The 17,174-nt window shown below is 43.0% G+C and overlaps 2 protein-coding genes and 1 pseudogene across 2 annotated transcripts; 2 read left to right on the top strand and 1 right to left on the bottom strand.

The window, feature by feature from the left end:
- On the bottom strand, window positions 292-2,984 carry LOC8060609 (nuclear transport factor 2). Its single transcript, XM_002444651.2, has 2 exons — window positions 2,539-2,984; window positions 292-676 (listed from the first exon to the last, which is right to left on the bottom strand). Exons 1-2 carry the CDS (start codon window positions 2,833-2,835, stop codon window positions 605-607), a joined length of 369 nt encoding a protein of 122 aa, XP_002444696.1. The 5' UTR covers window positions 2,836-2,984; the 3' UTR covers window positions 292-604.
- On the top strand, window positions 5,653-8,454 carry LOC8060608 (nascent polypeptide-associated complex subunit alpha-like protein 1). Its single transcript, XM_002445766.2, has 4 exons — window positions 5,653-5,823; window positions 6,904-6,985; window positions 7,691-7,821; window positions 7,903-8,454. The coding sequence occupies exons 1-4, from the start codon at window positions 5,752-5,754 to the stop codon at window positions 8,239-8,241; spliced, it is 624 nt and encodes a 207-aa protein (XP_002445811.1). The 5' UTR covers window positions 5,653-5,751; the 3' UTR covers window positions 8,242-8,454.
- LOC8060607 lies at window positions 11,739-16,722 on the top strand (annotated as a pseudogene).

The following is a 17,174-nucleotide window of genomic DNA, read 5'->3' as shown; positions in this document are numbered from 1 at the left end:
GGGCTTCGTCGCCTACTTTTGGACCATATGCTATCACCACCTTGTTTGTTGATGTATGCTTTTGCAGCAGGATGCTCGAGCTCTGCAGTCCACCTCCTGGCTGGCATTCACGATCTCCTCAGTTCGCCTGGCAACTGGCATCCACCATCTCTCCGGCTTCCGACGGACTCTCTTTTTTTGGAAATTATGGTTTAAGAATTAGACTTTCCTGCGCAGAACAGAAAAAAATCCAAAACTTCTACAAACTAATAACTTAAAGGGAAAGCACCAGAAACTCGAATGCTTGTTATGTAACAAAATTCATATCAACCAGCTAGCATTGGTTTTGTGGAAGGGCAAACCAGATATCCTTCACACCAGCAAATCTGGACCGTTTCAGTTCACATTGCACAAAGAAATGGTGCCCATGCGACCATAGTACATGGTTCAAAACAACTGCAATAGTCCAACGCAGGCATACAAAGTCTAGCAATTTCTTGTAATACAGTGAAGCAGCCAACAAAGGAGATACAAAGGAGACAAGAGTAGCGGCAACATTAAGTATTAATCATTTCAACATGAAACCCTTAACCAATCCATTCATCACAAGAGTTTTCGGCTGTCTTCAGCCATAGTTCAGGCGGAACATGTCATTCTGCACGAAGAATGACCCAGCTGCCGGCAGCAAATGGAATGCCTACAGAGAAAGAGTATCACATCAATTAAATGCAGAATACTAGTGCTGGAGGAACATAAAGAACCAACATAAGGCAAGATGTGCACTCTGCCTAAAAAAACTGCACTACAAGCAATTTACAGTTCTACAAACCATGAATTGGATCAGCAGGGGTTGCTATCAGAATTCAATCATACTTTACACAAACTATACAAGCCTTTGACCAATAATTTCTTTGCCAATCCATGATTTTTGCAATACAGAATTGATGTTACTAGATTCATACTGAAAATTAAAAATGACATACTAATATAGAGTAATTGACGGTCAAACAATTGTCCTAACGAAATGAAAATTATAATTTCAAACAGGATGAAATGCTAATCCAGTGTTCAAAACCACAAGCTGCACACCAGAACCTTACTACCACTGATAAGGTTAATCTTGCAGTAAGTAGGGCAAGTTGATAGTTGTCTATGGCTTCCAACATAGGAGTTTATGATCAAAAGATACATGCAGAAGTACTATCGAACCAAGGCTTTATATACTTTGATTCAAGATAAACTGTACATTTGTAGCCAGAGAATATACAAAAGACATCATGCACATGTTATACAGGCAAACATTAATAAACTAATGGATCGTCTTGTCCATTAAGAGATACATCTAAGTGTCATTACTCATTAGCCTTCTAAGTACTCCAAAGTTTGAAACATAATTTGCAAAATGAATAACATGGAGAAAAATATACAAAACAATGTAGAAGGCAGGCAAATATTAAAATTTCTTAATGTACATGGGCCAATGTTCAGAAGGTTCACACTGTAAATGAAGTTTATTTGTTGCCACAGAGGCAATAAATTCATATCTAACTGCTTCAGGAGATAATAGCAGAACACAGGGTCCACAAATGTTTAAGAAAGACCTCCTGACCGCAGATACAAACACTAGTACTAAAAATTCACTGCATGCTAAAAGGATTACTGAAGTGGGAGTGCAAGACTTCACGGGGAAAAAAAACAGGCAAAAACAAATTTGATCAAGCAGAGTCTATGAATCATAAATAAAATAGAAAAGATGCAGCAGAACATGATGCATGTCTATCTCGAGTACTCAGCAGCACTGCAAAAAATATTGCATGAACCAGTGACTTTGCCATGGAACTAAAAGCCACGGAGATGAAAACGAATTTTGCATAACAGACTAACTGCCATTGGCAAATAGCCAATTCTCTTGTTTGAAACAACCTAACGCAACAAGTAAGGATGAGCATAATCAGGCATAAATTGCGCACCAACACAGTCAATTACAACATCACGAACAATTTCTTGAAGGATCGAAAGGCCAACAGAATGTATAGACAACAAGACACCAGCCTATCCGCTCAATCAAAACAGAACTGAAAAATGGATCGATCCAGGACTAGCATAAACAATTACATATAGATCTAAACGAAACAAGCTGCCTAGTAGGAAAAACAAATGCTCTGAACAGTTAACAAACTCCGCCACAAGGATCATGGACCAGAGATTTATACTAAGCAGATAATCATGAGACCAATCAATCCATCACAACAGTAAGCACGGACGATTGGCACCATTCAATCAAAACAACAAACAGATTTATACTAAGCTGATAATCATGAGACCAATCAATCCATGACAACAGTAAGCACAGACGATTGGCACCATTCAATCAAAACAACAAACAAAGCAAGGGCCTTCTACGGACTACCGCGAGATCAGGGCCAAACCAACCTAGGAATCACAGGAGTGACAACGGATCAGATCAGGTGACAAGTCATCGCGTACCACTACCAGACACAATAAAATAAGCCTTGCTACGAGTGGGAAGGAGGATCGAGGCCAAGCGGAGGTGCATACCTGGGAGAACTTGAGGGGGTGATCCTCGGGGCCGGTGCGGATGGAGCCGGAGACGAAGACGAGCACGCCTCCCTGGGGTCCCGACGGCTGGCAGTCGACGGTGTCGATCTTGTGCTGGCAGGCCTGGAAGGGGAGAGATCCGAGCTTGCCGGCAATGGCGGCGGGGCCCTGGAACTTATGGCCCTCGAAGGTGAGCATGGAGGTCTCCTGGTACAGCCCCACCAGCGCCGGGCGGTTGGTGTCGAACGTCTGGTAGTAGTGATCCACGAAGGCCTTCGCCACCGCGTCCGGGTCCATCGCCAACACCTCGCCGCCGCCGCCGGTCCGCACGCTCCTAGGGTTTCGAGTTGCTCGGAGGGCGAGAGGAGGCGTCGCGGTATGAGGATTGAGGATGGAGAGCTGGATGGACAGCAAGTCAAGAACGCAGGGGAATTGTGGTGGGGCCGCGGGGTAGGGGGTTGGCGTGGAAAGAACGCGACAGTATCTGGATTGGACGGTTGGGCCTAGGCTACAAATGGGGGCCCAGCATCTCCCATGCGACGGGAAGGAAGTGCTTTCATGGGTTGGGCTTTCACGGCATGCGCATCCACGGAGAGGAAACCAACCCGCCATATAGGTCCGGTTTTTTCAAGGCACTTTAGCTTTAGGCTCTCTTTTCGCTCAAAAAAAAAAGAAGCTCTTGAGTTAAAGGAATTATTTTAGAAAAAGTGGGGAAAACAAAATAAAGAAAAAATGAGGGTAGTGTTTGGAATTAAAGAAAACATCATTCTCTTTCCTCTAGAATATTGTACCACTTCAAAGTCTCACAAGAAAACATATATTTGAGTGAGTTGATCTTCTGTGTTTCTTTAGTGCAAAACATATATGTTCGAGAAGTGGAAGTATTATAATGTTCACTAAAGTGTAACTTATGTGTGCATAAATTTTCTACTTTTTTATTATTGACAAGAGCCTCATATGATAATTTTTCTGGTTCTATCCCACCTCAACAAAAAGGTAAAAGGAAAAAATACTAGGCACGAATTGGTATTATTACAAATCTTGTGGGAGCCTTTGGCATAGGCACCCCCAACAAGTGTTGTCACCCAAACTAAATCGATGTCTAGTTGTTAATGGCTTGTTGCAGATTAGCAATGTGAAGCCTCTCTTGCGAAGGAAGTTAAGCCGGCGCCATGCTTAGTTCTCGTACCTCACTGCACACATCATGAGGCATTCATGGCTTGTTTGGTTCCTACCCTCCCAGACAGATGGATGCCCAAGCATCAATCTTCATTTTAGCAGGCAACTGAAATAAGATGACTAGGGATGCACAGGGCACACTTAATCTTGCCTTGCATGGAAGCAAACAAACCTCTCTCCCTCGCTCGCGTCTTCAACCAATGAGATGTCGAGAGTTGGCAATGTGAAGCCTCTCTTGCGAAGGAAGTTAAGCCGGCGCCATGCTTAGTTCTCGTACCTCACTGCACACATCATGAGGCATTCATGGCTTGTTTGGTTCCTACCCTCCCAGACAGATGGATGCCCAAGCATCAATCTTCATTTTAGCAGCCAACTAAAATCAGATGACTAGGGATGCACAGGGCGCACTTAATCTTGCCTTGCATGGAAGCAAACAAACCTCTCTCCCTCGCTCGCGTCTTCAACCAATGAGATGTCGAGAGTTGTGTATGTGTGAGACTGCCCAAATACATGCTCTAAGGAAGTTGAGAGTGGGGGCATTTGGTGATTAGGGGTGTCCGAAGATGAAGGAATGGGAGCACGCACTACGGTTCAGTAGTGTTTGTGCTGATATGAACATCCAGTTAAGGAACACCAAAAGTTATCCAACATGTACCTCTCATAGAACTTAGAGAAAATAATAGAAATGCATGTTTGTATAACTTTGTATGTTTTCATATGAAAACATTATATGGTTCTAGTAAAATTATTGTGCTTGGAAGGTGATAAGTAAGTTTTTCTTTTGCTTTTGATGCATGAGAGCTGTCAGATTTAGAATGAAGATGGGAGATGAAGAGTAAGGCCTTATTTAGATTCAAAAAGTTTTTTTTGGATTTTGACACTATAGCACTTTTGTTTTTTATTTGATAAACATTGTCCAATCATAGAATAGCTAGACTTAAAAGATTCGTCTCGCGATTTACAGACAAACTGTGCAATTAGTTTTTATTTTTATCTATATTTAATGCTCCATGCATGTGCCGTAAAATTCGATGTGACGAGAAACCTTAAAAAATTTAGTTTTGGGGTGATCTAAACAAGGCCTAAGATACACGGTGACTTAAGCTCTATTTGACATGACTCCACGTGCACGTAGATACTAAAACCGTCAAAACAAAGGTAATGGATTCTAACTTAGTTTGGAAAGAGAAAAAACAATTTTTTTCTATAGTGCATAAAAAAATTGGAGCCGGAACCAAAGTCGGCTACAGCTCCACCTACCGAATAGGATTTACCAAAGGTTAGTGGAAGCATCAACCCTCCATTATTCTTACATGTGAACTCTAAAAATAAACAATTGGCTCCATTAACTTAGAAATATGTATGTGCGTTCAGAATAATCCCTCGACGTGCAGTTTTCGAGTTTAGGAAGTTAAATTATTTACTGGAAAAAATTTAAAACTGAAAAATAGAGCTTTTCATATTCTCTCACGTTCTTATATGTGAACTTTCCAATATTTATATGTCCAAACTATAAAAAATAAACAATGACTAAATATCACTACTAACTAACAAGATTTGCATGTGCATTACATATGCTCATTTTTGTTCGATTTTAGGCTCTATTTGGATACCCTATTATTATAATAATCATTTTATAGATAATAAAATCAGGATCCAAACATGATTGATTTTTTTGATATATAATCAAACCTCTCATTATCAAGAGAACCAAATACTATGATTATTATAATTTACAATCTTTATTATAATAATACTACACATAATCCATAATCCATCTTATAATGTGATTGCAAACTGGAGTAGTAATAAAATTTGCAATTTGCAATGAGCTTTCCATACGCTCTCACTGAGTGACTGTCCCCACTCCTCCTGGTAAGCCCCCTGGGCCCTGGCTGCCAACTGATTTCGCGATATACTATTTAAATAAATACAGCAGAAAGCGGCCCACACCCCCTTCGTGCTTGTTTGCTCTAGGGTTTTTGCCACGCCGCCGCCGTCCCTCTGCCCCTCCGACACCACCGATACACCAAGATGACGGCGCAGGCTGCGGAGGAGCTCGCCGCCCAGATCGAGCAGCAGAAGCTCGAGGAGCAGAAGACCGAGGTGAGATTTCGCTCAGAGAATCACTGTATTAGAAATAGCTTTCACGAACACAATTCGAACCGACACCCGCGTCGCCCCCAGCGGCGGATCTGGTGGAACAAGGTCCGCCGCCACTACACACCTTCCACCTCAGCATCGCCGCCGCCGGAAGTCGCCCGCGCGGCCTTAGGGACGGCGGTGGCGGGTGCTTTTCTTCACTCGGGTTTCCCCAAGATCCATCATCCATGGTGGTCAGCATGGAGACGGACTACGACCGTCGTTTCCAAGGCTCAGGGTGCCGGCTACGGCCTGATCCGGTGCCTCCATAGTTGGATCGGGTGCCCCCTTCGGTTGGGAGGTTGGATTAGCGCGGATCCACGCGGGGGCAGGGATCCACCTTTTTCGCAGGCTCAGCTCGGAGACGCTGACTCTTAGCGGCCTCTTGTCTGTGGTATTAGTTTTCATGTAGGTGTGTGCAGTGCCTTGGTTTGGGGTAAAGTGAGGTCCGGTGTAGGAAGTTGGAGCTGTTTGGCCATGGCGACGCCTTGGCAATGAAGACTTGGGTTGGGCTCCGTTGTGTTGGGTTGGTTGTTTCAGACACACTATCATAATGGGGTTTTGCAAGTTTTTGATTAATTAGCCATGCAAATTCTGAGGTTTTTGTTGGGCTTAATTTTTCCCATAAACCAGGTCATTCTTTTCTACCTATAGTGAATTTTAGGAACTCCCTGTCCCTTTCAGAGGTTGAATCAAAAAAGATTTCACACAAAGAAAATCTCAATGTTCATCATTCTGAATTGGAAGCAGAATCAGTGGTGCGTAGACTAGGATACTGTGGTCCAATAGAAACTTGATGTTTTTTTCAGCTAGCTGTGGATTCGTGAACCTGAAGTGGGTTGATTCCATTGATGGATCTAGTTGATCATGTAAAGCTTCATCTTTTAGTGGAAAATTGTGGGTGCTGTTATTCATTTTTAGGCGTTGTGATGTGATCCTTTTAATCTCACTTGTTGTTTTGCTATATGTTTTTGTGATATAATGCTATCCACCGACTATTCTTATCTGACGCCAGCATACTTATCTGGTGAATGACATGTACAGGCAGAGGAGGTTGTGGTGGAGGATGAGGACGATGATGACGAGGACGATGACGATGATGACAAGGATGATGATGAATTGGATGGTGAGTTATTATGATCTGGTACTGTCTGTTTAGCACTATTCAGGTTGATGATTAAGAATGTAAATCTGTGAAAGTAGTGACAAAAGAAATAACTTAATATGTTGAAACTCATAATGCTTATAATTTGTTGTCATTGGCTTGGTTATGTTTGAAGTGTCACTCTTCAGCCCTCGTGAAATGGTTTATCACTAATTGCTTTTGTATTAAGCGCTCCTAGAATCAGTTTGGTGCCACATCAGTGGTGCCACTGTAGGTCCATGAGTCTGCAACTCTGCATGTTTAATTGTTAAATGCTGTACATGTCAGAGCAAGGGGCATGCATAGTTTTTTTAGCTTGCCTTGAATACTTGTAGGTAGTTGATGATTTAGCTGCTATTGTTTTACATATTACATATATGGCTTATACGACATAAGTGTATAGTTTTATATACATGTCCACCACAGTCTTTACTCTTTATAAAAAAAACATGCCAACTATGCCAAATGTCACATACTGTTTATAGACAAGTAAACTGTATTGCTTAATTTGGCAGTCTCATTTGTTGATGACCAAGAAGACTGGGCAAACAAATGTTGTGCCATGAGTTTTCTTGTTCCCCCTGTATATCCCTTCACAGGGAATTTGCTGACTGTTTGGTCCTCTGGTGTGTGGAACAATTACTATACCTGTTCTCTGACACATATTGATCACATTTTCATCTTCAGGACATGAAGGGGATGCCAGTGGCAAGTCCAAGCAAAGCAGGAGTGAGAAGAAGAGCCGCAAGGCCATGCTGAAGCTTGGCATGAAGCCCATCACTGGTGTCAGCCGCGTCACTGTGAAGAAAAGCAAGAATGTAATTCATCATTTACCCACAGTCAGATCACACAAACTGACATATATTATGTATTGTTTGGCTAACAAGCTATTTTTCCAGATGCTTTTTGTCATCTCCAAGCCAGATGTGTTCAAGAGCCCGAATTCAGACACCTACGTCATATTTGGCGAGGCCAAGATCGAGGACCTCAGCTCTCAGCTGCAGACCCAGGCTGCAGAACAGTTCAAGGCTCCTGACTTGAGCCAAATGATCTCGAAGCCTGAGACATCTGGCCTGGGTCAGGAGGACAATGAGGAGGAGGTTGACGAAACTGGTGTTGAGGCCAAGGACATTGAGCTGGTCATGACCCAGGCAACTGTTTCGAGGGCCAAGGCTGTCAAGGCTCTCAAGGCTTCTAATGGGGACATCGTCACTGCCATTATGGAGTTGACTAATTAGTGTTATTTTTGTCAACCCTTTTTTTTAAACCAGATGTATGGTATGGTATGCAGCTTGAGCATTATCTGTGGACCATAATGCTTGCTTAGATAATTTTATCATGCTTGCTTCTTCGGTCAAGGTCATTCAAACATGGTTTCATCTTTGCTGGCTTATGCCTAGCAACAGTTTATGGCACAGGCTGTTTGTCAATGGCTCTGGTATTTGACACTATTTTTTTTTCTTTTGGGCATTTTCTGTACCTCTATTGCTGTTATTACATCATTGGCGAGCTGGGTAAGATCAAGCGCTGGGCTGTGTGGGGTTTGTATGGGGCCATTTTTTTTGGCCCTGCCCACTTGATGGGCATGTTGGGTTGGGTTGGGACAGTATTTCTTTGGGCCTGTTTGGTTCATGATCAAGTTCATGATCATAATTTGTCATGCCGTAGGTTGGTTGTGCCATAGTTTTAGACATGTGTTTGATTCACTGGTGTAATTATGGTACACCACACTTCCTTAGCACCTTGTCTCACACGTTAGACTTATTTTTCTTGCTAAATTTTGCCATAAGCGTGGCTTTGTTTTTGCTCACCACACTTTCTATGACTGCTATAGTTTGCCGAAATGGCAACTTTGGTCATAAATCAAAGAGGCCCTTGGTTTTTGTTTTTCTATGTTGGGCTTGGTCTTTTTAGGTTGGGTTAGGTTATGGGTCATGAATTATGGTTTAACCGTTTTAGTCTATCCAATACATCGGTCAATTTGGCTTGGGTCTTTTCAGGTTAGGTTAAGGGTCTGTTTGGACTGTTTTGTAAACTTTGTTTCACAAATGTTAGCTCCACAAAAACCTAGAGCTTCTAACACCTTTTTTAGGTGTTTTCATAACTTTTTTAGAGCGGAGTCTTTGGGCTACATATATTTGGCTGAAAAAATATGAAGCGGAGCTCAAAAAATATAAAGCAAAGCAGTTCCAAATGGATCCTAAGTCATGGGTTGTCTATAGAGTATGTCTATCCTATACACCAGCTTGGGTTTTGCTTTTTTCTTTTGAATTGGTTGGGTTGGATGGTCCATAATTAAGTGTAGATGAGATGTATGTTTTTTTAGGCACATGTTTATTACTTTTACTATGTACTACTAGTTAAGTGTAGATGAGATGGGTGGTCCATAATTAAGAGTATAAGACATTTTTGTTCTTCTGAATACATTACTTTTACTATGTACCACACTTTTACTATGTATTGGTTATTGGTTTGAGTGTTGCTACGAGCACTACTAAAAATATAAGTGAAATAATGTAACATGGAATACAAAAAAAAGAGAGCAAAAAGGACCATATGTAACACAAAAAGTGTCTTAACTTGAGTTTTAATACATTTTTTTTTGGCAAACCATTAATTTCATATATCTTGAAAAATTAGACCTTATGCTATGAACATAAAATGGAGACCTTTTTTCTGTTCACTTTTGCAGGGTCATAAATTGGAAATCTCTTGCATTATGCTGACAGATGCTTGTATGAACAATAAAAAAATATAGGACAATAATTGTCACTTCATTGTATAATAGTTTTGCTAAGACAAATACAGTAAAGGAAGAAATCTTGAAAAACAATGGAAACAAACCATGGTCTCTCTAGTTCTAGCAGTTTTACCAGTTCTAACAAAATGATAAATCTAATTGTGCTAAATCAACCAAATTCAAATAGTCATCATGAGTGAGCATTGAAGTTCAATTTTCTGCTTTGGTGTACGACCTGATCCAGACACCCTACATACTATTGGTGGGGAAGGAATACAATGGCAGAGCTCTTGATCCAACAAAGGCTAGCATTGTTGTTGGCGAGGGCTTGCTACTTTCTTGCCGCACTACACATACTCGAGAGGCAATACACATCTCTGAACATCAGTGCAAACCAGGATGACTTGACATTGGCAATGTTATCAGCACTTCAGCAGGAATGTATGATCAAGGTTCAATAAGAATTGATATGAACCCTGCCACATATGGTTAGTTGTTGCTTCATAGGTTTCGTTAGAGGAACCCTAGACGAAAGCTGAAGCTTAGAGCTACGTGCACAAGCTCCATGGACCTTGCGCTTGTGGGTGACGTCTAATAGAAAATTTGTTCTTTCCCTTGCCCCTTGGTCATCTAGATGATGATTGCCCTTAGGATTCATGAACATGGTCTATCCGACGCGATTGTAGAGATGTATGTGTTTCTTAAGGATGGAAAATATCTATCTAGTGCAAAGATGTGTGCAATATTCCTCAGGAGCATATGCCAGATTTAGCTATATGCCTCTTGTGGTAGTAATCTTAGGACAACTCAATGAGTCTTGGTGTTCTATATACCATGCACCAACATGAGACATCGTTTTCAATTTTGCAAGAGGATAACACAATTATGTTTTGTTATTATCTAAGAAACTTGTAACATATGTTAATGCATAAAGAACCTTTTTTAAGGAAATCACTTGACTAGTTTTTTTTTCTTTTAAAAGAAATTGCTCTACAAGTGTTGTTCTTGACTTATTGTCCACTGTACTTGTCATCTATATGCTTTTTATAGATTTATAAGAAGAGAAATGTGGGTTATAGCACCCGAAGGACAATATACATAACAAAAACGCTAACATCTAATTAAATGTGCATTATTCGTGACTCCTGCCCCACACCACGTACCTCCACTTGCCCTCACGCCTTTCCATCCCTTCCCCTATCTCTCCCTCTCTAGTGACAACCTCGCCGGCGAGCACCTCCTCGATGACCTTCTCCCCATGCCCGTGTCCCACCGCCTCCCCCGTGCGCTCGTGGCGGCAGTGACGGTAGATCCGTCAGCCTCCTCCTCCTCTTGGATCACTGAGCTAGGGATCCGACAGGCTCTCTGTATCATCTTTTTCAACTCCGGTGGAGAATGACCGGCTAGGGGAGACAAGTAGGCCAGGCAGTGAGGGTGGTTGACGGGCAGCTTAGGGGAGCCGATGGCGATAGGGATTGTCGAGCAAGGTCGGTCCAGTGGGAGGGGAAGAAGGTGGCACCATGGAAGAGCTAAGGTTTCACCGGATCTCTGTGGTCATGGCTAATGAGGTCTTGTTTAGTTCACAAAAAATTTCAAAATTCTCCATCACATCGAATCTTTGGTCGCATGCATGGAGTATTAAATATAGACGAAAATAAAAACTAATTGCACAGTTTACCTGTAATTTGTGAGATGAATCTTTTGAGCCTAGTTACTTCTTAATTGAACAATGTTTGTCAAATAAAAACGAAAGTGCTACAGTAGCTAAAAACCAAAATTTTTAGCAACTAAACAAGGCCTGAATATTAGTGTAAAAAATGTTGAGTACATGGGCCGATCTAAATTTTTACTTAATTTCACGAAGAATATTAGAACGTGGCCTGATCTGATGCCTATCTGGCCTATCCGATACGGCCCAGCTCAACAAGCACTACGGCGGCCTTGTCTCCCTGTGTGACTCTAGGCCTTTAGCCCCCGTTCGAGTCCCGACGCCCGCGCGCCACCACCTCGCGCCGCCTCTGCCGCACACCAGCGCGTCGCATAGAGGGAGCCTCGCCCCCGCTCGCCGGCCGCAGGCCGCCGGCGACGAGCCTCCGACCACGCTCGGCGGCCGCCGGCGACGACCCCCCGCCCCTGCTCGCCGGCCGCCAGGGACGATCCTGCGCCCCCGCGACGTCGATCCGGCGACCACCCGTGAGTTCATCCCGTTCCCCATCCTCGAACTACTGTGTTTCTGCAGTTCTTGACTTCTCGTTGCTTGATTTCGTTGTTCACCAGTTCTCCCTTCCCATTCTCGATCCAGTCTATTTCTGCAGTTGTTGACGACTTCTCGTTGCTTGATTTTTCATGTTCCCCACTCCCTCGTACTGATTAGGGTTTACCATGCTTATTGTATGCAATAGATGGCGTCTCCAAATATGTCTCCAAATATGAGTAGTTCTAGTGCAAGCTGATGTTTGGATGAGAATGAGACAAATGAGCAAGAACAAACTTGATGCGAGCCTGAATGCTATATTTGAGAATCTGAGATCTGCTGTGCTGTAATAGCACTTAAGTAGTTAAGTAGATTGCAAAGTAACGGAACGTTTTGAAATCCTATGTTATTGTTCTATATACGACATGATTGCCATATCATCAGTGTCTCAAATACCAGATTATTGTAATGCTCCCGTTGAGTGTTTTCTCTTCACCACCATGGCTTAATAGATACACAAAACTAGCATTTTTAATATTTACTGAAGTAATAGATCCAAGTGGTGTGGTATATCTGTTATCAGCTGTATAGATATTTATTCATGGTTTCGCAGTCACTGCAGGCCTGTCTCGATGAAGTAAATCCTAAGGATTTGGATTCCAATTCCCTTCCCAATCTGATTCATGGAAGTTGATACACTTTTAAGATTGCAAGTATGGACTAGGAAAATACCCTTTTGTATTATGTTAAAAGTAACGGCTTTGTATGCAGTGTTGATGTTATTGGGACAACGATTGCCTTTGTGACTATAGCTACGCCATAATAATTGAAGTAACTTGCAAGTTGCTCTCCTTTCTATAAGGAAAATGCTATTTTGATAACCAGTATCAATTTTGATATCCTGTATGGCTATGGCTACTGCTCCATCGTATTTGCCTGTACAATTTTTGTTTTGTTCTCGAGTATTTCCTAATGCTCATACTTTCATGGCTTACTGTCAGCATAACCTTGTGATTTTCTTGTTTGCTAACTTTGTTTCTTTCTGCAGTTGCCTTGGTTAATGTTAGCTTATTGACAAAGATGGCTGATAATGGTAATGCCAAAGGGGGATCTGGCGCCTATACAATTAATCTAGAGAACTTCAGTAAGCGGCTGAAGGTATTTTATGACCATTGGAAGGAGCACAAGTCTGATCTTTGGAGTTCGTCTGATGCTATTGCCATTGCTACCCCACCTCCTTCTGATGATCTTCGTTATTTGAAATCATCTGCCCTTGATATTTGGTTACTTGGATATGAATTTCCAGAAACGATAATTGTCTTCATGCACACGCAAATACATGTTTTATGCAGTCAGAAGAAAGCAAATCTTATTGGGACCCTCAAGAAGGCGGCAAACGAGGCTGTTGGTGCTGGCATTGTGTTGCATGTGAAAACCAAGAATGGTGATGGTTCTGACTTGATGGATGACATAGTGCAGGCTGCTCGTAATCAATTGAAATCAGACAAGCCAGTTGTTGGACACATTGCCAAAGAGGTACCTGAGGGTAAGCTTCTTGAAACATGGACAGAAAAGCTATCCGGATCAGGCCTACGACTTGTAGATGTAACAAGCGGCTTCTCTGAGCTCTTTGCTGTGAAGGACACCGCGGAGATCACGTGTGTGAAGAAGGCTGCTTACTTAACTTCATCTGTTCTGAAAAATTTTGTGGTTCCTAAGTTGGAGAAGGTTATCGATGAGGAGAAGAAAGTATCACACTCATCATTGATGGATGACACAGAGAAGGCTATTCTTGATCCGCTCAAGGTTAAGGTTAAATTGAAGCCTGATAATGTTGATATATGCTACCCTCCAGTCTTTCAAAGTGGGGGTAAGTTTGATCTCAAGCCTGGTGCTTCTAGCAATGACGAGTACTTGTATTATGATTCAGCAAGTGTTATCATCTGTGCAATTGGTTCCAAATACAGTAGCTATTGTTCAAATGTTGCTCGGACATATCTTATTGATGCTACCCCTACACAGAGTAAAGCATATGAGACCCTTTTGAAAGCTCATGAAGCTGCTGTTGAACAAGTGAAACCAGGCAATCAGATGAGTGCAGTTTATCAAGCTGCAGTAGCAGTGATTGAGAGGGATGCCCCTGAACTTCTTCCTAATCTAACAAAGTCAGCTGGAACTGGAATAGGCCTTGAATTCCGAGAATCTGGTTTAAATCTGAATGCCAAGAATGATCGTAGGATAAAACAGGGAATGGTTTTTAATGTATCCCTTGGTTTGCATAACGTCCAGGCAGAAACAACCAGTGAGAAGACAAAGCAGTTTTCGCTGTTGTTAGCTGATACAGTTTTAGTCAATGAAAGAGGACACGAGATCTTAACAGCACCTTGCTCCAAGGCAGTCAAAGATGTTGCTTATTCGTTCAACGAAGATGATGATGATGCTGCTGAGGTGAAGATAGAGTCAAAGACCATAGCTGTGCCAACCAAGGCAACTCTCAGGTCGGACAACCAGGAGATGTCGAAGGAAGAGCTCCGGAGACAGCACCAGGCTGAACTTGCTCGCCAAAAGAATGAAGAGACTGCTAGAAGGCTTGCTGGAGTTGGTTCTGGATCTGGTGAGGGACGTGGTCCTGCAAGGGCTTCAAATGAGCTTGTTGCATATAAGAATGTTAATGATGTACCATTTGTAAGAGATTTGGTGATCCAAGTAGATCAGAAGAATGAAGCTGTCCTCTTACCTATTTATGGCAGTATGGTTCCTTTCCATGTTTCTACTGTCAAGAGTGTGACCAGCCATCAGGACAACCGCACCTGCACTATCCGCATCTTCTTCAATGTGCCTGGCATGCCATTCTCAAATGATAGCAAGCTGAATTCTCAAGGTGCTATCTATCTGAAAGAAATTACATTCCGCTCAAAAGATCCACGGCATAGCAGTGAAGTTGTTCAGCAGATCAAAACGTTAAGGAGGCAAGTTGCTTCAAGGGAGTCAGAGAGAGCTGAAAGGGCAACTCTTGTTACCCAGGAGAAACTTCAGATTGGAAACAACAGAATGAAGATGATGAAACTTTCTGATGTGTGGATACGACCTGCATTTGGTGGTCGTGGGAGGAAGCTCACAGGAAATCTTGAGGCTCATTTCAATGGTTTCAGATATTCTACTTCAAGGTCTGATGAGCGCGTGGACATCATGTATGGAAATATAAAGCATGCCTTTTTCCAGCCCGCAGAGAAAGAAATGATTACTCTCCTTCACTTCCATCTGCACAACCATATCATGGTTGGAAACAAAAAGACAAAGGATGTCCAGTTCTATGTTGAAGTTATGGATGTTGTACAGACTGACTTGATCCTGATGAGATTGAAGAAGAGCAGCGTGAGAGGGATAGGAAGAACAGAATAAACATGGATTTCCAGAACTTTGTGAACAAGGTTAATGACCACTGGTCGCAACCACAGTTCAAGGGGCTTGACCTGGAGTTTGATGTCCCACTTAGAGAGCTTGGGTTCCATGGTGTCCCATATAAAGCTTCTGCTTTCATCATTCCAACTTCTACATGTTTGGTTGAGCTGATTGAGACTCCCTTCCTTGTGGTGAGCCTGAGCGAGATAGAGATTGTTAACCTGGAGAGGGTGGGCTTTGGAACGAAGAACTTTGACATGGCTATCGTGTTCAAGGACTTCAAGAAGGACGTTCTCCGCATTGATTCCATCCCTTCAGCATCGCTTGACGCGATAAAGGAATGGCTGGACACAACTGACCTCAAGTACTACGAGAGCAGGCTGAATCTGAACTGGCGTCCTATCCTGAAAACTATAATTGATGATCCTCAGAAGTTCATTGATGATGGCGGCTGGGAGTTCCTGAACATGGAGGCGAGCGACTCAGAGACTGATGACACAGAGGAATCAGACCAAGGGTATGTGCCGTCTGACGCTGAGCCTGAGTCCGAGTCGGAAGATGATGACTCCGACAGCGAGTCCTTGGTGGAATCTGATGCTGCTGCTGATGATGAGTCAGTTGAGGACTCAGAGGAGGAGAAGGGCAAGACCTGGGAGGAATTGGAACGTGAGGCAAGCAATGCGGACCGTGAGAATGGTGCAGAGTCGGACAGCGAGGAGGAGAGGAGGCGCCGCAAGGCGAAGACCTTCAGCAAGTCGCGTGCGCCGGAGCGCAGCAGCTTCAAGGGAGCTCCACCCTCCAAGAAGCCAAAGTTCAGGTGAATGCTATCTTGCTTCAAGGGAGCTCCACCCTCCAAGAAGCCAAAGTTCAGGTGAATGCTATCTTCAGGGAGTTGCGTGTGCCAGAGCGCAGCAGCTTCAAGGGAGCGCCGCCTCCAAGAAGGCAGTTCAGGTTAGTGGTACCTGCCGGTTGCTGTGCGCCGGGGCTGCTACCTGAATCTCCGTCCCCGGAGTAGACATGTCTGCAGGAGAGTCGTTTGTTATATCCAGATTATCTTGGTGTTGTCTGCAGTAGCTTGGTCTATTTAGGTGAAATGTGACAGCTGAACTTTGGTGGATGAAATGGGCGTTGAAGTTCTGATCTCCTATATGATATCCCTATGCTCAGTGTAGTCTAGATCCCTTTAGATCCATGTTACATTACATACGCATTTAAAATCGTGCGTAAGTTGCTACTATATAGTGTGTAGTAAAAACATATGGCATGTCCTGTCAAAGAAGGTTAATACTTAGTGCCTCCTTCCCACGTGTCATGAATTTCTTTTGGCAGAGCATGAATATGTTATTATGTTGATTTATGGTATTTGCTTGGACACCTTGCACATATGCTAACCGAATTTGGGGCCATTACATGTGATTGGTATTTATATTTTATAATATGTCTTCTTAAAATTATAACGAACAAAAGAAGCCATGCCAACAACGATTAGCCTACATCTCAGCTTCAGAGTTAAACGCAAAGCTACTCCCCCTTCGCACGGGTTGCCTCCGTCGCAACTCGCAAGTAGTATCGTTCTAGTCTTTGACGGCGTTAGGGCGCCATGTGTGGCCCGTCTTCAACCTCGTATCAGTCTCCTCCCCTGCATGTGTGGATACTTGCTAAGTCCGTAGGTGAGTTTTTGCCCATGCCCACACCCAGCGGGGTATGAAACCTGCGGATACCTGCACCCACAAGCACGACTGTCATTGCTAGCTCTGCTCCTCTGGATCGAGAACGGTGGTTCCTTGTAACAGAATCGCATACTGTCATTGCTATCCATTCCAAAAATTATAAGA

This window comes from Sorghum bicolor, chromosome 7 (assembly GCF_000003195.3).
Source record: "Sorghum bicolor cultivar BTx623 chromosome 7, Sorghum_bicolor_NCBIv3, whole genome shotgun sequence".
Classification (NCBI taxonomy): Eukaryota; Viridiplantae; Streptophyta; class Magnoliopsida; order Poales; family Poaceae; genus Sorghum; species Sorghum bicolor.
Note: the sequence above shows the minus strand (reverse complement) of the source record. Positions and strands in the feature narration are given on the sequence as shown.